Genomic DNA, 23,097 nt, shown 5'->3' on the forward strand with positions numbered 1-23,097 from the left:
CTCTGGCACTCATTATCCATAAATACTTTAATGTAGAAGCACCACTGTTAAAAATCCAACCCTTAAAGCAGGTCCTTCACCCCCCAAAAGCCATTCTGCAGTCAGTGAACTCAGTTTTATTCATAAGCAAGTACAAAACTATTAAGTGACTGCCTTAATCCAGCTTTTTTTTTTAGGATTTACTAAACACATTCCAGGCCTGCTCCCACCCTGTTCCCAGAGAAGTAGTAGCAATAATTTCACAGAAGTCTTGAGTAGTAACTTCACAAAATGGCCAAGAGTAGGACTCAGGAAAGCAGCCCCACTGCAGAATGCTCCAGAGGGGGTGGAGGTTAAAGAACAGACACCCAAAGCACAGAACAGAACAGTTTATTGGGTAAAAATGGAAAGCAACTGCAGCCACACAGTTCAGTGAAATCAAAAATAAATAACTCCTTTTTAGAGCCAAATCTTTGATCGAGTTGCTGAGATTTTGAGTGGCCTGGGTACCAAAGGGGCTGCCCCTCATGGCAGAGTGACTTCTGGTGCTGGGACATCCACCACAGCCAAGGACAGGGCCCTGGGGTGGATTCCTTGGAGAAATTCCACAGGGAGCAGCTCCAGCTCAGCCCTTCAGGGAGGACATCCCAGCTCTCATGATTTCATCCACCAGGAGAATGTTGCTGGCAATCACCGTGCTGGAAACAGGGAAACAGCAAAGAAATATTGTTACAATTGCCAAACTCAGCTTCATTTTGTGTTTCAAGACATCTTCCTGTACATGGAATCCCCAGTTTCACATCCCCTGAACACACACAGAGTAATGTTACAAGTGAAATCCTGCCAGCCTTACCATGAATGAAGCAGCTGCTTTTTGACATTGTAATTATCCCAGATTCCAGCTGCTGCAGCCACCATTGGCTCCCCTGCAACAGAAGTGAAGAGCCTGTAAAAAAACCAGTTCACACAGAGACTTTCTGCTGGCTGACATCTGGTATCACTCACTGTATCCAACAGTGTGCCTTATCCTCTAAAAACCTCCAATCAGCACACACTGAACTACAGCAGCCTGGCTGCCAAGGCTTCTGTGCAGCTTTTTATCAATAAAGACAAAACTTTCTGCACTCAGAGCACTTTGTGCTTCAGAGCTGAGCCAGGTTCTTACTGGAGCATCAGCCTGTGGCTGAGGGGATCCTTACCAGTGTTGAGATCAACCCCAGTGAGCTGCCCCGACTCCATGTGCTCTGCCTGGACCTTCACCAGCGTCTCCTGGGGATCATATCCTGAGTTCTGAGCAAGCACCTGGCACAGAAAAACAGGGATTGGTTTCATTTTCGTGATTACAGAGCCCTCCAGCAAAAAAGCACTGAGTCTGTGTGTGCTTTAAAGCCACTTTATCACCCAGGAACTCCTTTTACCTTGGGGATGATGAGCAGAGCATCAGCAAAAGCCTGGACTCCGAGCTGGGCTCTTCCTTTCACACTGGGCTTGTGTTTCACAAGAGCATTGGCTACTGCCACCTCCAGTGCCCCTGCCCCTGGCACCACACATCCTGCAAGGGAAAAGCACCTCTTTCAGTTAAAACAGCTCATTTCTAGTGCAGTCTGAGCTCTTCCCTCCAAATCCTGCACCTGAACAGGTGAGCAATCAACACAGAACTATAAAATCACCTCTCCCTGAGCTCAGGCTTGGACTGGAGCAGGAACCAAGGGAGCTGATACATAATTCCCTAATTTGAGGATGAGTTTCTATAGATCCATATGATGATGAACAGGGAGGGCACTCACCATCCTCAATGGCATTTTTCACAGCGCGCAGCCCATCCCTCACTGCATCCTTGATCTGGGTCAGCGTGTGCTTGTTGGGGCCCCTGATGAGCAGGGTCACCGAGCGGGGGTTCTCACACTTCTCAATGAAGGTGTACTTCTCCTCCCCCTGTGGAAAACAGTCAGGTTTGCCTGTCAGCCACCTGCCTCGGCAACGTGGACACAAAGTAACAAACCGGGTGCTTTCAGGCTGGATTCTGTACTGACAGCACTTCAAGAAGTGATGAGAAGCAGCAGAACTCTATTTCTGTTTTCTCAGTCTATGACAGGAGCAAACATCCAGGCAGATGCTCACATCCAAGTGGATTTAATGTATTTTATTTCAGTACTCCAGCTTTACCTTTCCAACACTTGGTCACTCACCAGGGTGTACTCGTAGACAAGCCCTGCGTGTCCCAGGCAGTCAGGAGTGAGATCCTCCACAGAATTCATGGCAGTGCCACCACAGGCCAGGGTCAGTCTGACAGAGAACAGGCAGAACTCAGCTTTATGTTCAATAAAACCCAAAATCACTGCAGTATTTCAGCCTGCAGACCCTAGGCTTGCAACAATTTGGTTTTGTTCATGGAAGAGCTCTTTAAAAAACTAACTTGTAGAATTAAGGCTCTTCTGCAGGTGTCTGCATTTAAAGCATCCTGAGAGCTCAAACTGCCCTGAGTTACACCAGAAGAGCTGCACAGATTGAAGTGGAATTTTTAGTCAAGCCTTTAAAGATGGATTTAAGCCAGACTTGACTGACTGTCTCAGTTTGGAGGAGCAGGTTATTGTATCCTCTCCTCTCCCCAAAACTGACCTTTCCATGTTCCTCCTTTTAGCTCTCCTCAAAGCAACTATTCCTTCTTTAGCAAGGGCATCCAAGGAAAAGGGGTCAATTCCCTGCAAACAGAAAGTGACCATCAGCATAAGGACAAAGCTAAAACCACCTCCTCTCACTCTGACACTTACAAGATCTTCCTTAAGCTCAAAGATCTCATGTAGGAACTGTACATTATATTCAGAAGTATCAGCCTAAATTCAGCTAATTCTGGCATTTCAAATAATTTTTAGTTATTCTCTTCATCTCACCTTCTGGTTGATCACAACAAATCCTTTGTCTGAGTCGCCACAGACTTTTCTTTTCAACTCTATGATTTTGTTGACTCTGTCTTCAATGAACTTTCTTTCTGCTTTCACCAACTTCTCCCTCTCCTCAGCACTTTTGTAGAAGAATCCAGAGCTCACCTCTCTGAAGGGGAAAAAAATTCCCACAAAAAAGCAGTGAGAAAACTTCCTCTCTGCTGTAGAAATAAACTTGAGCATAATGAATGAGCCTTTCAGTAACACTCTAAAGAGATCAACCCAGAACAAACCAGCCCCTCCAACTCACACTGCTGTTCCTGCTCTCTGCTTCAGAGCTTCTCCACTTCAAAAATTAAGGCAGACACTTGAAACTGAGAGAACTCTGAAGTGTATTGATGTGTTTGCCCTAGAATATCAAATTGTGGCCAAGAAAGAAAGGACTTCCAACCTTTCTGTGATCACATAACAAAACAAAAACCACTGTGAAGCTCTGCCTCTCACAGTGATTTGTTCACCTCTCCCCAAAGAGCTGCAGAAGGGCCATCACTTTTCCCCTTCAGTCTTGGCTGGTGTTTAAGCACACTTTAAATAAAAGTCCTCAGGACATGAGCACTTGCTGTGTACTCACGTTTTCTCATACTCCAGAGACACATTGCAGGTAAGAATAAAAGCATCTTCCACTCGTTTCTTCATGTCAGGGTGGCGAGCTCCATGATCCAGCACCAGCCCCCTGATGAGCCTGCAAGATTAAAAACCATTCTGGGTGTCCATGGACACAAACACAGGATTTCATGGAGTGCAGAGAGTGGAACTGCTCCAAGCCACACTGCCTGGGCACTCGTGCTGGCACTGAGCAAGGGTGATGTGTTCCCCTTCCAAGGGCATGCTCATTCCCACAAAAAAGCACACCAGGCACGGTGGAAAAAAAGGAATTTGCTCTGGCATGGTGTCTGACTGCACCAGCTACTGAGGAATGCTGTGCAGAATTCATCCATGCACTGAGGGAAATGGAAATCCTGTGGAATATCCAAACCACAACCCAGTTTCCATTTATCAAATGCTGCTTTGTATTTAACCAAAGCAAACCTAAAGCATCATCAAGCCACAGACACTAAAAAAAAAGAGTATTTATACAATATTGTTAAGCCAGTGTTGCTCTTTGCTATTTGATAATTTCATCAAGGAATCAATTCAGTGAGTGAGAAACTTCTGCCAAGATATTTATGGGTTCAATCTGTATTTTACCTCTGCCAGTGGTAGCTTTAGGACACCCTAAAGAGAAACCAAAACCCCCCAGGCTCCTCAAAGCTCATGGCCCCACGACACTGAAGCCCAAGGATGCTCCTGACTTACGCTGTGTCTGTCTCTGATTTGTGCTTCATCTCCATGATCTCCACCATGTACAGGTCAATGGGCTCCCCTGGTTTCCTGACTGTCAGGACAGAATCTACCACAGCCTGCAACACAGGGGAGGGAAACACCCCAGAATGACCATCAGCCTCCCAAAGTGCAAGCTCACATCTTGCACACTTCCAATTACAGTCCCAGCGCTTTCAGAGCTGGATCTCTCCACACAGAGGCAGAGGTGGCTGGGACACTCACCTCTGTCAGGATGTCAGCAAGCTCAGCGTGGACTTTAGTCCTGAGGGATGTCCTGGCAACATCGATGAGGGTCTCCCTGTCCATCTCCTTGGACACTTTGACCTGCTCCAAAACCTCAAGTGCTTTTTCCTTGGCAATCTCAAATCCTTCTGCTACTATTCTAGGGTGCAAACCCTGAGGCAAGGGAAGAGAGATCATTGCACAATGGAAGGCAAGACGGTTCTTCTTCCACCAACAGAACCTGTGGTTTCAGCATTCCAAGGAATGGCAAAACACAGGGAATATGCTACCCAGGCCATGTGTTCTGTCCTTCTGAATACATATAAAAGGAATGCAAATCCTTCCAATGCAGAGGAAAAGTACAGATTAATTTAGCACAGAACTCAAACCAAGGGAACTACAAAGCACACTTGGGTGTTTGCTGTGCAATAGCCACGTTTACCTGCCCTCAGGGAGGAGCTCCTTTCCAACACTCCAGAAGTGTTTTGACTCACACAAAACAAAGTAACAGCAGGTATCACACAAAACCTTAAAAGCTACAGTATCCACAATAAGTGGGTTTGATTTTGAACAGGGTTTAAGTCCTCTCCTCTAGCTTTCACCCCCTTTTTACAACCTCTCATTTTAAGCAGAACAATGTGTTTATGATCCACAATGTGTTTATGATCCACTCCTGTTAAACATTTAACAAAAAAACCCCACTGAGGGGTCCCACTGAAGGTTTTAACTTGCTCACCTACAAATGAAACACTGCATACACACCTCAGAAATGTAAAGATCTGCCTGCTTTAGCAGCTCTCCAATGATGAGGACATTCGAGGTGGTGCCATCTCCAGTGATGTCATCTTGTGCTGTTGCTACTTTTGCTATCAAGGAGGCCGTGGGGTGTTGGATTTGCTAGAAAAAAAATAAGAAGCTAAGCAGTTAAGTTTCACCTGGGTGGTACAGCAAACAAAAATCCGAGATCGGCTAAGAAAGAACTGAAGGTGATGTTCTAATGGTTTATCCTAATTGGTTTGCTAGTCCTTTGGCTGATGATTTTACTCATTCTCCTGGTGCCGTTTATACTTTTAACATTATTTTCTTTACAGTATTGCCTTAACCTGCACCTATTTCTTTACCCTCCTCCCAAGGCCCATTTTGCTCCACGGGATAAGGGTGGCCGGGCCAGGGGGGACGCGATTCCCCCTCACCCAAAGGCGCTCGTCCCTCCCTAAACCCGCTGCGAGGTCCAGCCCCAGCTCACCATTTCCTGCAGCAGCACGTTGCCATCTTTGGTCAGCTTGATGTCTCCGGAGCCCGACACGAGCCTGCGGGCGGCACGGGCGGGTGAGCAGCGCCCCGGGCCCAACACACGTGTGAGGCCGCGCCGCTCCTTCCCCATCCATCCATCCATCCATCCATCCATCCATCCATCCATCCATCCGGCCCCAAAACACGTGCGGGGCCGCACCGCTCCCTCCCCATCCCTCCATCCCTCAGCCTCTCACCCCTCCCGCCTTTGTTCCCCTCCGCGCATCCCGGCCCCCGCCGCTTCCCCTCACGCCTCCCCTCAGGCCGCGCTCCCCCCCAACCCCACCCGCGGCGAGAGGCGCGGGGGCTCCCTCACATCTTCATGGTGCCCTTGGGCCCCAGGTTGGTCCTCAGCACGTCCTGCAGCCCGCGAGCCGCGCTGATGTTGACGGCCAGCGCGGCCTGGGCACGGGCCACCTCGGCCTTGGGGTTGAGCGCCTTCACCGCCATGACTGCGCTCCGCTCTGGGCCGCGCCGGGCGGGGCGGGGCACCTCGGCCCCGCCTCCCGCCCGCCCCTTCTAGAACACTCCGGGCTCGCCCATTGGCCCGGCGGAGCGCCGCCGCATTTTTATTGGTTAATATGCCTGTCGCTCATCTCGGGAGCTCCCGCCGCTGAGGCGTCCCGCTTCTCATTGGTGTGCTGGCGCGCTAGCCGCGCTTCCATTGGTTGAGGCGCCTGTCGATCCGCCTAGTCCCGCCCCCTCCCCGCCGCTGAGGCGCGGGCGCGGCGCTGCCCTCAGAGCGGGCTGTGAGGGGAGCGCGGGGCGGGTGAGGGTGGTGTGTGAGCGGGCGGGGATGGTCAGTGCTTAATCTGCTCTGTCCTGTCACGGACGGCCCCAGCAACTCCGCAGCACCGCCAGAATAAATAATTAAACCCGGTGATTTCACATTAGACCCATCGTTAAGTAGACTGGATTAATAATCAGTGGTTTTTGGTTAAATTCGGTATTGAGGTTAATGAAAACTCGTTTTATAACACACAAGCTGATGTGTGGGGCGCCGGCGCCTCCACAGCCCCCAGTGCCCACCCTCTGCCCGGCGCTTTCCTGGACTGACTCCCTCCCGGGGGTTCGAAGGACGGGGGTGGTCCATGCAGAGGTTTCTGCGTAGAATAAGACCAGAAATATTGCCAAGCCAACCTCGGTGGGTGCCGAAACGTTTTCCCTAAGTGGCCTGTCAGGGCTCACTCCTGGAGACACAAATATTTTTGTCTTTGGACTCTGAAAGGAAGGGACGAGTGAGTTTCCCTGGGGAGGAGCTGGAGGAGAAGCTCCTGCCGTGGTCCCTCACCGATTGCGCCAGGTTTGAATCCCAAATTTGAAGCTCCATCTTGTACCGTCCAACACCCGCTGGAGCACACGGCAGCACCGGGTGTGACACAACCTCTTCTTATCCCAAGTGTAGCGTGAGGCACTGCCCGGCCCCGATAATCCCCAGAGAGTTCCAGTGCTCTGCAGCCCAGCTGCTCCAGAGGGTGCTGAGCACAGGCACAACTGGCCCCGAGGCCAGGATTTTGTCCGTATTTGGTGCAGGGAAGGCAGAGACCCTTCCCCAGCACTCTCCCACCAGGCGTGAAGATGACCAGAGAAGCTGGAAGTGTCCAAGGCCAGCTCGATAATCCCCAGGGAGTTCCAGTGCTCTGCAGCCCAGCTGCTCCAGAGGTGCTGAGCACAGGCACAACTGGCCCCGAGGCCAGGATTTTGTCCGTATTTGGTGCAGGGAAGGCAGAGACCCTTCCCCAGCACTCTCCCACCAGGCGTGAAGATGACCAGAGAAGCTGGAAGTGTCCAAGGCCAGCTTGGACAGGGCTTGGAGCAGCCTGGGACAGTGGAAAGCATTCCTGCCCATGGCAGAGAGCTGAAACAAGATGCTCTTTAAGCTGCCTTCCAACCAAACCTATGGATTCTATAAAATCCCTCCCTCTCCACCCCACTTTTTGCAGCAGGGAGCTCTGGATGCAGCCCTGGGTTGCTTCAGCCATGCAGTGAGCTGGATGTATTTCCACACCAGCTCCAGGAGTAAAGTCTGAGCCTGCTGTTGGGTCCAGTTTTGCTGCTCAGGAGTTTTGGGGGAGCTTGATGGGAAAAGTCAGTGTCAAGTGTCAGGGCAGCGTGGCTGGGTTTGGCTGCAGGCTGTGGCACCTGCTTTGGGTGAGGATCTCAGGTTTCTGGGCAAAATGCCACGCTGTGCACAAGAGGAGGACTCCCATGTGTGGCCTGTCTGTCTCCCTGGAAGGGACAGCTGCTGAACTCCTGGGGATTCTGTTTTTTTAACATTTTAGGTGGCGTTTGGACATCCTACCAAGGTTTGGAGCCCTTTTGTTGAGCAGCGTCTTGTGAAATATTTTGACGTTGAGTCCAGGGGAGTGGCTGGGCTTTCTCCTCTGTGATTGCAATCATTAGAAATAAACATTAAACATTGCAAAACGCAGGGATTCACACTTGCATTTTCAATATTGGCTCTGGAACTCTGTTAAAATGCTGCCTGCACTTCATTGGGATGCTGAAACCATAACAAAACAAACCACCAAACCTGGCCCAAGAGGCTGCTGTGCAAATATCTGAGATGCAATGTCCAGTTAAAACACCCAGATCCCCAGCTCTGCCCTGGATTCTGGAACTCCCAGATCAAATATTTTGTTGCCTTTACTTCTCTGATTTTTTTTTTTTTTTTTGCCTGTTCCTCTCAGGGCTGTTCTCAGCAGAGGGCAGCCTTGTCAAAGCCATCCCAGCAGGCTTGTTCTATTTTATGTTTTCCTTGCTGATGCCTACGGAAAGGCAGGAATTGCCCATCCTAAAACACCTGTGGGGCTGGCAGTGATGTGGGCCAGGTTCAGGTTTGTGAGAGGAATTATTTCTGCTGGAAAGTAAAGGGAAAATTTAATTTTGAGGTGGGTTTTTTTTAGGAGAAGAGGGGAGAAAAAGGGAAAAGCTGTTTTCAAAGACATCTTAATCCCCCATGCAGGTGGTTTCTGCTGTTTTTGTACAAATGGAGAGGTTCTGTAGTACAAGAGTTGGGTGCTGTGCTTGGATCAAGTTTGTATTTTCAATCCTGAGCATCCTCCTGCAGCTCCCAGGCAGAGCTCTCTGTGTTTCTTTGCTGGTTCACATTCCTCAGGATAGTTATTTTGTGTTATAGTAACATTTCTCATGAGCATCTTCACATTAAAATCCCATTTTGCAGCATTTTTCAGCCATCAAGACAAGCTTTTTTTCCTTTTTTTTTTTTCAGTCTTAGCTGTAGAATTGTTCTATTTGTTTTTTATGTGTAATAAAAATAAAGGGCAAATGCTTACCAGACTTAAATTGCCCTATGAATTCAATGGATTACACCAGGTTAGAATCAAAATATTTAACTAAATTAAAGCTAACATGTCCATTAAACTAAGCCAAATAAAGGCAATATCCTTCATGAAATATTCAGCAGCAATTCTCTTAGTCAAGCCAGACACTGCTTATCTTGGCAAAAACCCCTCTGAGATTCTCAGTAAAAGCCATTTTCTTTCATCTTTATCAAGATGGGTTTTCCTTTAACCTTATTCACAGAAATGATTTCTAAATCTGCTTTAAACAACATCCTGTCCTGCCACGATAAAGCTGACAAACAGCACGGGGCTGCTGATCCCTGGCACCAGTTTGGCAGCTCAGGAGCTTGCTCCCATCTTTTCCTGACTCCAGAAGTTCCTGAGAGATGATCCTGTCATGTACTGAGAAATTCTGGAAAAACATAAAGGGAGGAGGAGGGGCACGAAAGGTGCTGGGATTTAATTAATAAATGGAATTTTGAGGGGTGACAGTGCCAGGATGGCAGAAGAGGTCATGCACAGAGTGTGACTGGAGCATCCAGCGGTGCAGAACACACGGGCAGCAGTCACAGGACTCCTGGCACAAGTGGGCAAAAGCAGCTAAATCAGCTAAATCAGCTTTTCTTGACCTTGAACCAAACAACTCCTGGGCTGGCACTGTCCCATTTTCCAACCCACGGCAGTGAGCGAGGGAAGCTCTTCCCTGGGATGCCAAAGCACAAGCATGGGCAGTTTTGGCAATTTTTCCACAGCTTTTGGGGAAACAGCACAGAGCCTTTTCTCACGCCTTTTCCCTTTGCTGCCCAGCTTTTGCCAGCTTTGGATGGGATTTGTGTGTGTGGCTTCGCTCAGGGATGCACTAACAGCTTAAGCCAACAGGAGATACTGCAATCTTAAATTCCTGAAAGGTGGCTGTGCTCAGCTGGGGCTGGGCTCTTTTTCCAGGCAGCACCGACAGAACCAGAGGACACAGTCTTAAGCTGTGCCAAGGAAAATCTGGGTTGGATGTCAGGAAAAAGTTTTTTTACAGAAAGAGTGATAAAGTTCTGGAATGGCCTGCCCAGGGAGGTGGTGGAGCCCCCATCCCTGGTGTGTTTAACAAAGCCTGGATGTGGCACTGGGTTGAGTTGAGGCGTTGGGGCTGGGATGGACTCGACGACCTTAAAGGTTCTCTTCCAACCCGGTGATTCTGTGATCTCAGCTCACAAATCTCCCTTCTCTCCCCAAAACAGCCTCCCTGCCTCGCTGTCTGAGCCAGGACAAACTCCCGATCGCAGCAGACCGGAGCTGCCCGTCTCCCCGCGGTGCCCGGCAGGGCCGAGCGAGCCCCGCGCCCGCCGCTCCCGGCCCGGCTCCTCCCCTGCCCCGGGGCGGTCACACCTCCGCCGCCTCGGCTGCCCTGCTCCGCTCCCATGTGTGCGAGCACCTCAAACAAACCCCCGGGGCCGGCTGACTCAGCGCTTTCGCGGGGGCCGAGCGGCAAAATGCGGCTGCGGTCCAGCGCAGCCCGTGCGCGGGGCCCGTGGCGCTGACGGGCTCGGCTGGTCCCTCCCTGCCGCGCTCCCGCAGCTTCCCGGCGCCGGCAGCAGCGGCCGCGGCCAGCTCCGCTCTGTAAGTGCCCGGCATCGCGCTTTTCCCGCAGCTCGGAAGGGGTTGGAGTTTGGCTCGCAGATCCGTAACACAAGGGGGGTTTTTCCAGCGAGGGAAAATGAGGAGGTTCTTGTGCCTGTGCTGCTCGGCTGCCCGGTGGCTGGTTTATAAGAGCAGCGTGAATGAATGATGCAATCGGGCACGGGGGGAGCAGCGGCATTTTGGCAGGGCAGGCGAGAGGGGATTGGAGAGTTGGGAGGTGGATGTCAACATCCAACAGGTTCTTTCTGCCCTTTTTCACCTGCTTTTCGCGAGGTGCTTAAATGAGTTCGCTGTGAGGCACTGCTGTGCAGATAATCGTGTGGAGCTGCGAGCAGCTCGTCTCTTGACTCGCCACTGCCTTTACAAAGTGAGCAGGAGGTGAAAGCAAAACCTAAAAGGAAATAGAAAACCCAGGAGGTTTAACAAAAACCTTAAAAAAATGAAGAAAAACCCAGGAGATTAAGAACTGAATCTTCCTATTCTCACCCTGCAAACCACAGAAAGTTATGTGTGGATGGGTCGAACTTCTAAAATTTATATAAAACACAAACACAATTTGCTTAAATATAACTAATCTGCTTAAATGTATCAGCTTTCCTCTAAAGCTTTCAAGACGTTGCTAATTCTGAGGATGAAAGCTCAGCACAGAAAAGCTGTGCCACTGTATTATTCCAATTTTACAGACACAGGGCTGGAAACAATGGGATTAAATGGTTTGTTTAAACTCATACCATGGAAACACTCCTGGGAATGTTCTTAGAAGCTGGAGGAGGAAAAGGTCCTGAAAAAAACTTTCAAGAACTATTTTCTCCAAATCCTTTGCTCTGAGCAGCAGTTTCCCTTCAAGGCAAGAGAAACAGTTTAATGTGGTTGAACTTCTGTTACTGTTCAATACAATGTTAAGTGGGGAAGTGAATCAGAAATTGTTTGCAAACAAGGATATTCCTGAGTGCTGGGTAATATTTCATTAAGATTCACTTAATCTTCATTTTTAACAGCAATAAATGGGATTGTCATGCAAAGTAGCAGCGTGGCAGCACTTCTGAAAGCTGAAATATGACAACAAGGGAGGTGTAGCCACAATGAGGGGTTTGAGATCTCATCAGAACACCTGCAGTTCTGAGCACCACTTACTGCTTCCCTTTGCATTACATGTGGGTACAGAGGATGGGGCACTTTTTCCCTGTGAGGCAAGTGCCCTTCTTTGAAGGGACAGCAAACGGAGAGGATTTCAGTTGTTTTCCTTTCCCATGTGCTCTTACATAATTCCCCTGTTTGTGACTCCACCCTGTCTATTATGAAAGAGAATTATTTCTTGTGAAAATGTCTTTTTTTTTTTTTTTTTTTTTTTTTTTTTAACAGCCTAATGAAACACTTCATAGTCTGGAGGCAAGGAGATCTCATGGAAATTCCCATTTTCTCTTGTAATTTTCTTTTTTCTCCATCTTTATCTCAAATTTCACCCTACCTCTCTCTCTCACACTTTTTTGTCTTCTTTAGCCACTTCTTTGCCCATTGTTCTTCTCTTCCCCATATTCTTCTTTCCAGCTTTTCCCCATGGTATTTTATATCATAAAATATATAGGACCTGTTGAAATGTTGCTGCTTGGGTGCTTTTCAGGTTAGGAATTGATTACCTACCTGCAGTTCAGTGGTAGGAAGATCAGAGATTCTCTATCAGTGTTTTTCATATGGAAACAGAACCCATTATTTTGTGGGAATTTCTTTTTTCTTCCCACCTCATTAAAACATTTACACCTGAAAGCAATCAGATGCTCTGTATTTTGGAGTAATTAACCTCTTCCACTTATACAGGCCTGGATCACTCTGGAATACAAAATTGCTTTTCCCTGACTGCAGCTGGTATTTGTCCATGGAAGGGTTTTACACAGCTTCAATTCTTTTTGCTCTGATGTGCCACTGATGATTTTTGCAATTCTTCCCTTCCAATTTGTCATTTTTAGACAACATAAACTACAGCTTGAAACTATTTTCAAAGAGGAATAAAGAGAGGACAGGGTTAATTCCAACTCCACAATAATTCTTCTTTATCTGTCCATCAAAGTGCCAAGTCCAGCACAGCTTTCATGCCATCATTGCCAGCCCATCCAGCAGGGAAAGCAGCACGGGAAATGTGGACATCAGAGAGAAAGAAACGTGAACATTTCATCACTCCCTGCACACCTTTGGAGAGATAACATTTTTCTGGGGCAGATTAAAGCCGTGCATCCAGACCCAAACTGCAGCTTGTCCCCCAGCAGTCACGTCACAGAGCAGTGTCCCCACAGTGCCATTGCCTCACGCTGTGCCAGGGTTGCAGAGCAGCCCCAGGTGTGGCAATGGTGGCTTTGCATCAGCAGGGCTGGGACACGGTGACGCCAATGTCACAGCTGCCCTGGAGGCACGGCCCTGCTGCCTGGAAATCTGGGAGGTTTCACTGCAAACACAACCAGGGCTCTGCAGCCCGGGCGAGTCAAGGCCAAAACAAACGTGCAATTCACGTGGCACCTGCCCAGCCAGTGCCAAGCCTGACCTCAGAACTGGCCTCTGGCCACCGAGCCTTACCTCAGAGCTGCGTGCTGGCAGAGGGAAGTTCTGATGGTCACTTTGCTTTTATATGCTGTGCTGATGGCTGAGAACTGTTTCTCTTACATGTCCAGTGCAGTCTTTGTAGGAAAAATAAAACCCCGCATGGCCTGCAGCAAATAATCCTTTAGCCATGATCCTGAGGCCGGGCTGGAGTTTTGTGGTGTGTCCATGCACCAAGGGCAGGGTTGAGCCAAACTGCACTTCAGAGGGGCTCTGTAAAAGCCCTTTTCTGGGATACCTCCTCTAGTGCCACCACTCCCCTCAAAGGCAGCAGAATAAACCCCACAAAATGTCCTGTCTGAGGGCTGCCTGTGCCTCTCCTGTCACTTGTTTGTCTCTGTCCCTTGCTCATTGACACCTCCTGCCTGCCAGGCGGGATCTCTCGTGCAGACACAGCTCCTGGCTGTTCACAACAGGTTCCACCACTCAGGCTGGGTGGTTCCTTTAGACAGATTTCCACCTCCCAACAATCTCTTTTGGGGCATTCTCTTTTATTCCATGCACAGGAGTACATAAGAGAGGTGTGTTCTTTACATTTGTAGTGATGATGGGAATTTTTCACAAAACTTTTTGTGTATTCCAATATTCATCACTCCTGGGAATAAACGCAAAGGTTCTGTTCCTGCTTTGACCATTGGTGAGAGGAAAACAAAAGATGAAAGGTTATAAAGACATCCATAATTCTTAAGAATGTGCTGTTTGATGGTGTCTTTCCCCTATCCCAGGAAAAGAACATCAACCCAGATCAATCATACAAGACATGTCCTGAGAGATGTCTGAGAGATTGGAAGAAACAAAAACTTCTACAAAAATCTGAGAAGTGAGATAAATAGGCAGGTGTTGTTTGTATTTAATTATAGATTAGTAAACAGTAAAATCCACACTGAATTGATTCCCCTATGAAAGGATGAAGCACAAGCAGAGTAGGAATGACTAAGAAGATACTTAAGTCCTTAAGCTTCTAATCTGCAGAAGTGCTCAAGATATTGAAGTGGACAGATCTAAAAGGGTAGAAAAGAAACTTTTGTCATCTAAAGGGGTAGAAAAGAAACTTGTCATCTAAAAGGGTAGAAAATAAACTTTTGTCAGGGACTGTTATGGAAAATGTGATGTCTTGATGGGTTGAGTGAAGTTCTCAAAAGCCAAGTGTTTGATGGGTTTATAAAAGGCTAATCCCCAATGTTAATGGTCCAATCTTTTATTAATGAGGATGTAGGACAGGATCTAAGCCTTCCTGATTTAGGGACAGCCACTCATTGATAGGTTTAGGGTAGTTTGCAACGATCCTTAGGGCCTGGGTGTCCTGCAGCAACTGCTGTGACACCCCAGCCTTGGAGAGATGAGAAACCAAGACCCCCCTGAGATGAACCAGAGCCCTGCAATCCCACGCAGCTCTTGGCAGCCTGGTGCCTCAGGCAATGCCAAGGATTACAACCTTGAACCCGCGAATGGGCTGAGGCAGCAGGGAACAAATCAGCAGCAGCCCAGGGCTCCACGGCCCACCTGGAGCACGAGGTGACCATCAGTAGGCAGCAACAGGCGGGAGCAAATCAGCAGCTGGGGCAGACCTCCACCACCATCACCCCCGTGATAAAAGCCCTGAGCCGCCTGCGCTCGGCCCTTCTCGCCCGCGCCAGAGCAGCAGCACCAATGGCTCAGGAAACAGTGCACTACTCCCACTCAGAGAAAGACTTCATCTTGTCCCCTCACAGTAAGAAGGCTCCCAAAAGGATGGCCTCCCTGATGGAGCTGAAGGAGATCTTCCGCAGCGCCGACGCCGTGTGCTTCGACGTGGACAGCACGGTCATCAGGGAGGAGGGCATCGACGAGCTGGCCAAGTTCTGCGGGGTTGGGGACGCCGTGGCAGAGATGTGAGTAAGGCTGGGGGAGCTCTCACAGGGCAGAGTGAGCCGTGGCTGACTGATCTGTGAGCGTGGATTTGTCCTTTAGGCATTTCCTTCCACTGGAGATGGTTACAGTTTGTAAAGGGGCTGGGATAATAAGAGGAATTAATGCGGGATGAAGTGGCTTGGTTTGGGAATTGTGAGGATGCCCAACAAAACTCTCCTGGAATTAAATCTCCATTGGTAATTTTGGTAGACTAAGAGCAGCCCTCATCATTAAACTTGACTAAGCACCACCAAAGCCTGTTCTGAACGAGGAAACCTTACCATGAGATGGAGGAGAGGGGACAGCACTCCCAGCCCATTGCTGAGGCCGAGGCTGGGGAACAGCACAAGCTGAAGCTTTTAGCCAAAGCTCTGTTAGACTCAGCTCAGGAATAAAGTCCCACTATGGCATCACAGAGGGAATGGAGCCATTTTCCTTTGCTCCACTGCTTCTCCCATCCATGGAGATCTCCTAGCCACCAATCTTTGGGGTTCAGCATAACCTCTGTTGCCTGGTTCCTTGTCATTCCTCGTTAATGCTCTGCTGTTGGGAGAAGCCCCAGCTGGTGAAATGTCCCTGATTTGATATTTTGGCTGTCCCCAGGACCCGCAGAGCCATGGGTGGCACTGTGACATTCAAGGCAGCTCTCACAGCACGGTTAGGTCTCATCCGGCCCTCCTATGAACAAGTGCAGAAATTAATATCTGACAACCCACCTCAGCTAACTCCAGGAATAAGGTAAGAAGAATTGAATATTTTTTTTTTCAAGTATTCAGGAAGCAGATGGAATAAATAACCCAAATTCTGTGTCATTAGTGATGCTGTAAGGCCACAGAGCTGGTTTGTGTTGCCTTCCTGCTCCATCTCCATGCTGGGTGTGTACAGAGCTTGGATCAGGAGCCTGACTCCATGGCTAGGGGTTAAGCATCCATGGAAAAAGAAAAGTTTCTTAGATATTAACTGGCACCTTGGCTGCCAAGCTCAGATCCTGGCTTGAGGATTAAATGGGAATGGAAAAGAATCTGTTCCACCACTAGATTTCAGGGGTGATGGGACTGGGAGGAGATTTAATACCTCCCTAAATTTGCTCTATTCTGCAACTCTGTTCCCTCTCTCTGATTCTGCTCAGTGCAGTCACACCCCTGGCTCAGTTTAGGGGATCCATTGCTCAGAGCTACCCATTCTGAAGTCTCTAAAAACATTAAAATTGAAGCAAACACACATAAATATGTGTATTCATTCATCCTGAAGTCTGGAATGAACATGAACATGAACTATTTAAACTGAAAAGCTCTGGGGATTTTTTTCTCTATTCAAACTGTTTCTATCAATTCAAAAGAATTTCTTTACTACAAAATCTGACCACAGCTTCAAGTCTGGAATATTTTTAGCATATAAAAAGAGTTTTTGATGATCCTCTACTTGTGTTTTATCTTTTTTTCTGTAGAAGACAGCTAGAGGTAATTACAAAGAGAACATTGTTTCCTTGTTCAGGATCATGCCTTCCTCCTTTTCAGTCCTTCCCTTTCTTCCTCCTTTTCTGTCCTGCTTTAAGGCTCTGCTTTACTTTTCAGTCTTTAGTGTTTCTGCTGGTCCTGCCACCCCTGCTCCCCCTGCTGCAGGCTGATCTTCTGCCTCCAGAGCCAAATCCCCAGAACTCTGCACAGCCTTCAAGTCCTGCTGGCATGAACTGGGGTCACAAACTTCTTTTTTTGGTTCCTTTTCTGTAGCTGGTGCCCTCTTCTAAAGATGGCATCCATGTCCATCATCTGGTGAACCAACTCTGAGCTAAAAACATTTGCACTTTGCACTTTTCGGCCCACTTAGCATTTTGGATGAGTGGTTTTATCTCATCCACTACTTTTTGCTGCATTCCAGATTCATTTTCTTGCCATTGTTTCACTTCAGAAACGAAATTTGAACTGGATCTGCTCTTACTTGTTCAAGGGAAGTAATGTGAAAGTGGAAAGAAGACAGTTTTAGGGAGTGCTTGTTTTTGAGGAACGAAATGATGGTTTTGTCCAGCTCTTGCCAGCCAGGTGTGGGCACAGACAAAGAGGGAAAAGCTTTGGGCAGCAGAGATGGATGGAGCTGGAAGCAGCACACCCCCAAACCAAGCTGGAGTAGCACAAAGCCTGGCTCAGGAAGGATCTCTGACCTTTGTGCTGTCTCTCCTCAGGGAGCTGGTGAGCAGGCTCCACCAACGAGGGGTTCAGGTGTTCTTGGTCTCGGGGGGCTTCCAGAGCATTGTGGAACACGTGGCCCTGCAGCTGAACATCCCCACAGCAAACGTCTTCGCCAACAGGCTCAAGTTTTACTTCAACGGTGAGAGCCCTTGCAGCCTCCCCTCTCTGCTAGTTGATGGCACTTTGCTGGCTCCAGCTCTCAGATATCAGGCTGCAGGCCCTGCCCTGTTACCAATCCAGCTAATTCCATGGAGGAAAATTACAAAACCTTACCAAAAACCAGCTCAGGGCATGCTCAGTGTAAGGCATGGAGCTGCAGTTACTTTTTAATTGGAAGCTGTGCCAAAGGTAAAACTCCCCACAGCTGCTGAGAGCAGAGTTTCATTTTCTCCTCTCCTTCAAGTTAAAGAGTCCATGACCTGAGCTGCTCCCACAACCCTCCTTTTCAGGGGCTTTAGAGCAGAGCTGCTCTGGATTTGGAGCTCTGCCCCAGCAGAGCTGTAGATGCTGAGGTTGTTCCTTACTCAGGGTTTCATTCTGTCTCTGCAGCATCCTGGGTGCTGCTCTTGGATGTTCACACCAGAGTGGTGCTGAGGTTGCTCCTTACTCAGGGTTTCATTCTCTGTCTCTGCAGCATCCTGGGTGCTGCTCTTGGATGTTCACACCAGAGTGGCTGGGAATGGATTGGTAGCACTGCCCACACAGGTTTCTGGTTTTACTCTGAAAATGTCTCTATTTTTCTTTGAAAGACTTGGGTGAAATCCCAGTCTTAAACTTACCTTGGGATTACTGATTTGGGATGCTGTGCTGTGAGTTTTACAGGACTGCATGCACTGAAGTCAAGAGCACAGGCAGAGATCTTCCTTCATTTACCAGAAAATATCTGTATTTCTAACTTGTCCTTTCATTGCTTTCTAGGAGAATATGCAGGATTTGATGAAACACAACCAACAGCTGAATCAGGGGGGAAAGGAAAGGTTATCACTCATCTGAAAGAACAGTTCCATTTCAAGAAAGTGGTTATGATTGGAGATGGAGCTACAGACATGGAAGCCTGCCCCCCTGGAGTGAGTATTACAGAAATCCTGAATTCCTTCTGAGCAAATCCTTGGGGCGAAAAAGAAGAGTGAGGTTTGGATTCTTTAATAAAAAAATTACCAGAAAGATAACTTTTATAAAGGCTCGTGTCCCAGGGAGAGATTTTAATTCCATCTCCCTTTCAGCTCCTTTCCCCACACAAAAGTCCCCCAATACCCCAAAACTGCTCAGGATTTGTTGAATGTTTCCCATCTCAAGGCAAAAAAAAAAAAAAAAAAAAAAAGAAAAAAAAAAAAAAAATAAAAAAAAAAAAAACCCAAAAAAAAAGCTGCAGTGGAAATTTTAAACCCTGCACTTTCACTGCAGGGGGTTTTGTGAGATGGAGAAATGATGATTGCTCTGGTTAATGATTGAGGACAGGGTTAAAGTTTGCTTTTGGTATCTCTGAGATGAGGCAAACAGAGGTAAGATAAACAGGAGAGGGGTAATTGTGGGATGCTCGTGCATGAGCCAATGTTTACCTGCTCTTGAATGGAATTGCATCACATTTACATCAGATTCTCAGTAACATCTCACATCTGAACTATCTGGAAGCTGCAAGGCACTGAGAAAAGCCCCAATAACCAAAATGCTGCAGAATTAATTGATAATAAATCTGAAAAATGAACATGCTAAGGGAAACAGGGCAGGGATTTTAAAATCCAGTCTTAAAAGCAAATTTAATTACTGAGAGCTCCACTCCTTCCATGCAATAATCCACGTGCCCATTCCTTGTGTTTTTCCAGGATTGCTTCATTGGATTTGGAGGCAATGTAGTCAGAAAGCAAGTAAAGGAGAAAGCAAAGTGGTACATCACCCACTTTGATGAACTGCTAAAGGAGCTGGAAGAGCGATAAATCCTCCTGTAAAATAATCTATTTAACACCTGTAAATCCATTATACAATGCCATTAAACATTTATTTGTTTGCAAACTCGTGGGCTGGAGTTTTTAATGATTCTGGGGGTTGGGGACCTTCCACTCTGGTTCATGTGGCAAAAGGCACCATGCTACTCAAATAGGTTGGAATGAAAATGGGTAAAACTTTTAATAAAGCTTTCCTATGGTGGAAGGAATAAATTATTTACTTCCAAGGGAAGACCAAACATAGAAAATAAAAAGTTAAAAATACCTTAAGGGATTATCTCCTGGTCAATATTGCACATCTGTTGTTTCAGCAGTAATGCCTCTACTGATTTTGGATGACAAAAAAAGAACAAGGCCACAAACAAGAACTTTGCCTAATTAATAATAACAATAATAATAATAATAATAATAATGTAATGTAATTCAGGCTGCAGTTTGAATAGTACCTTTCACTGCACAGAAACTCAGCAGCAGGTAATCAGTGAACATGTGGAAAACATCCCTAATATCTCTGATTTCATTAAAATTATGGCCACAGAGAACCTGTGGTGTCATCTTTTACTCAACATCAGTTACTCAACCTGTCTGGGACAGGAGCTGCATGGAAATCTGAGATCCAGTGTTCATCCCTGGCCAAGAAACATTCTCAGGTGAGGGACAGAGTGGTTCCATCCTTCATTAAAATATTCCAGACTCCAAACTGCTGATTTTGGGAAGTGGCCCCAGTGTTTGTGGAATGTTTTATTCATTTCCAACCCAGCCCCACCAGCTGTAACAGGATGGGAGTGAATTCACCAACCTTTAAAGGAAATTCTGGGAAACTCCAGTCCTTCCTCTGCCTCCAGTGTGGATCAGCCACCCCTGAACTCTGCCAGAGCTAAGCCTGGCCTGTTCTGAGAGCTCCTCTGAGCTCCAGCTGATGGATCCTGGTTTTAAAGGAGTCTCTTTAGTGTCTGATCCAGGAGAACACACCTGGGAAATGCTGACAGCTCTCCTGAGTGTTTTTCACATTGTGGGACTTTCATTTCCCTGACTGGTAAGACTCTCACCTGTGAGGATGGGAAAAGCTTTACCAGTGTCAAAATACATCACACCTGCCCCTTCCTTCAATCCCCACAACACACAGGAGAAAGATGGGTAAATATGACATGATTTAATGTAAAAAACATTTAATATTTGCTGAGGTTTTTATCTTCTAAGTGCTTACAAGGAGCCCCAGTATTTTCCCAGAAACTGAAGTGTGGCAATTCTCTTTCACCCCATCAGGTATTTCTGGGTGAAACAGAAACAAGTGATGTCCCTACCCTCCAGAATTTCACATAATAATCACTGCTTTTCACAATTAGCACTGAATTTCCTTAATTTATGATGATTAAAGCAAGGTGCCACAGGACAGCTGCTGTCCAATTGTTAAAGCATCATCAACAATAAAAGCAAACTCTGGTTCTGTTCATTCTGTGAGGAGGAAATGGGGGACAGAGGAGTCACCACAGCCCCGAGCTGCAGCTCTCAGTGGTGCTGAAAAATGGTTTTGAAGTTACAACAGCATTTAAATAGCAGAGAAGTAGAAGGGTTAAAAGAAAACAGAACCAAACTTGGGATGGTTTTAGGAGCCAGGCAGACATGTAAGAGCCCCAGAGGATCTGCAGAGGCTCCAGCAAACCCCACAAAAGCCAAGCCGACAATGGCTGGCAGTGCTCCCCACAACTTCTGGGAGTGTTAGAGATGGAAATCCTTCCCGAGGGAAGTCCCAGCCAGCTCCCGGGGCAGCTCCTGGACAATCCTGCTTCTGTTCAGGCAAGGCTGCACGAGCAGGGCACGTCTGAAGAGCTCCTGCTCCCTCTTTTCCCTGTGCAGTCCCAGAGTCAGGAACTGCAGGAGTTTGTTCGCTGTTTTTTATGGAATTAAAAGGCCATGGATGAAACAAATCTGCGGTGGAGCTGATCACTGGAGCTGCAGGGGCAGGCTCAGGGCTCTGCAGCTCTGCCGGTGCCCCAGGCAGAGCCCTGCAAGGGATGTTAACATGCACAGCAGGGGCTGCTGCCACTCGGGCCACTATGGAAACGTGGGGCCGTGCCAGGGATTTCACAACAGCTCTCTAGGTCACACTGCCTCGGGGAAAAAATAAAAATGCCCCCCTCCCCTCCCACTGGCTGACCTCTAGGCCAGGAGGCAGCAGGAGCATTGCTGAGCTCAGGGAGAGGCTCAGCTGTTTTGTCTGTGAAATAGTGGAAAATTCCCAGCAGGGAATAGAGCAGGGTGAGGAAAGTTTCAGTGGCACAGATTTGCCTGGACGCATCCCAGCAAAAAGGGGCAAAGTCTGGGGAGCAGCACAGGTCACACAGGGAGGGTCTTTTGACCACCAGCCTTTATAAAAAGGCTTTTAATGTGATTATTCAATGAGGCAGAATTGCTTTAAATTATGTATTTGCAGGAGGGACAGTTTGGAGCCTTCTCCAGGACAATTAAACCCGAGTTTTAATTGTGTCATTGCAGTGGAATAAGAGCTGAGAGTTGCCACAGGCCTTTCCAAGCACTGTCTCCCAGTTTTCAACCTTTGGGAAGTGACTTCAGTCCTGAGCTGCAGCAGTTGTGCTGTAAGGAATGCTCAGGGATTGCTCACCTAAGGAAAACTTGAACTCAGCCATGGAACCAAGAGGGAAAATCCCAACAAGAGTTCACAGAACCAGAGAAAACCAAGCTCAGGTAAAGGGAAGCCAAGGAAAGATTGGCATTACTCATTTGCACTGGAGCTGACACTGTTACCTGTAACAGGAACTGCTTTAGTAAAATCAGGAGTTTTATCTGTTTTATCTGTCCCTGAGGGCAGCCAGAGCAGGAGCAGGAAGCTCAGAACGAGGGGAGGCTCATCCATGACACATCAGGGCAGGGGGAATTCAGAATTCCAGGGGGAATTCAGATTCTGGGAGTGGTGAGGGACCTGCTCTCTGTGATGTCACCCCACAGGACACCCAGTTACTCCTCTGATTCCTTATCCAGGCAAAACTTTGTGGTCTTTGGACAACAAGAGCTGTGCCAGGCACAATTTAATTCCTGGTGAAGGTAAAAAACATGGGAGTGCATCAGAACACAAAAAATCCTGTAGCTCCAAAAATGTTTTTTGCTGTTTGTCTCTGGCTGAGATTGCTGGGTGGGAGTTACAAGGACAATTCTCCAGGGAAAAGAAACCTGGGGGAGATAAAAAGGACTGGAAGGTGATATTGGCATTCCTTTTTTCCTTCTGCAGCTGAAGAGCAGCCCCAGAAATCAGGTGAAATGGCAGCCCCGGGGGTATCAGTGCTCAGGGCTGACTTACCAGGAGGATCAGCTCAAATGATTTCCTTGGCCCACTGAGCAACTTCAAGCTGATGCAGCACAGAATGTGACTCAGTAAAATCCCATCATCACTTGGCAACAGGAGGAAAATATAAAACCAGACAAGAACCAGATCAAATATTGACTTGTTCAAGGTGAACATTCAAGGGGAGGGATGAGTGCAGTGTATTTCATGAAAGCAGAAGCCACGCTTGAAAAATGAAGCATAATTTGTGGAGAAAAATCAAAAGGAAAAGTGTTTTGTATTTATCACCACAGCACTCAGATCCTCTAGAATACTCAGCAGAATGGGATGTAATGGAGAGGCTGTAAATTCACGCTGGAGAAGGAGAGCAGAAAATGGGAAATGCTGTGCTATTGGTTAATTAAGCTGAAAGATTCTAAATTTTCCATACTAAACACTGCAAGAGGAGAGAAAACACAAGTGGTGCAATACACAGGAGATTCCAGCAAAAAG

General features: G+C 47.6%; 2 protein-coding genes and 2 non-coding genes across 4 annotated transcripts; 1 reads left to right on the forward strand and 3 right to left on the reverse strand.

Annotated features, from left to right (window-relative positions):
* Window positions 1–353: 353 nt before the first annotated feature.
* Window positions 354–6,261, reverse strand: LOC121345836 (T-complex protein 1 subunit zeta). The gene is made up of 14 exons (XM_041423078.1): window positions 6,076–6,261; window positions 5,713–5,776; window positions 5,229–5,363; window positions 4,467–4,640; window positions 4,218–4,321; window positions 3,493–3,603; window positions 2,871–3,030; window positions 2,599–2,681; window positions 2,169–2,265; window positions 1,767–1,914; window positions 1,398–1,531; window positions 1,179–1,281; window positions 833–905; window positions 354–677 (listed from the first exon to the last, which is right to left on the reverse strand). The coding sequence occupies exons 1-14, from the start codon at window positions 6,207–6,209 to the stop codon at window positions 605–607; spliced, it is 1,593 nt and encodes a 530-aa protein (XP_041279012.1). The 5' UTR covers window positions 6,210–6,261; the 3' UTR covers window positions 354–604.
* Window positions 3,725–3,861, reverse strand: LOC121345908. Its single transcript, XR_005954027.1, has one exon. It is a non-coding gene; the product is annotated as a small nucleolar RNA SNORA15 (small nucleolar RNA).
* On the reverse strand, window positions 4,764–4,895 carry LOC121345900. The gene has a single exon (XR_005954020.1). It is a non-coding gene; the product is annotated as a small nucleolar RNA SNORA22 (small nucleolar RNA).
* A 4,215-nt stretch (window positions 6,262–10,476) lies between the features above and the next one.
* Window positions 10,477–19,371, forward strand: PSPH (phosphoserine phosphatase). The gene is made up of 6 exons (XM_041423095.1): window positions 10,477–10,675; window positions 14,998–15,156; window positions 15,779–15,913; window positions 17,355–17,500; window positions 18,280–18,428; window positions 19,185–19,371. The coding sequence occupies exons 2-6, from the start codon at window positions 15,017–15,019 to the stop codon at window positions 19,293–19,295; spliced, it is 681 nt and encodes a 226-aa protein (XP_041279029.1). The 5' UTR covers window positions 10,477–10,675; window positions 14,998–15,016; the 3' UTR covers window positions 19,296–19,371.
* The last annotated feature ends 3,726 nt before the right edge of the window (window positions 19,372–23,097 follow it).

Source organism: Onychostruthus taczanowskii, unplaced genomic scaffold, assembly GCF_017590055.1.
Source record: "Onychostruthus taczanowskii isolate IOZ18803 unplaced genomic scaffold, ASM1759005v1 scaffold75, whole genome shotgun sequence".
Lineage (NCBI taxonomy): Eukaryota > Metazoa > Chordata > Aves > Passeriformes > Passeridae > Onychostruthus > Onychostruthus taczanowskii.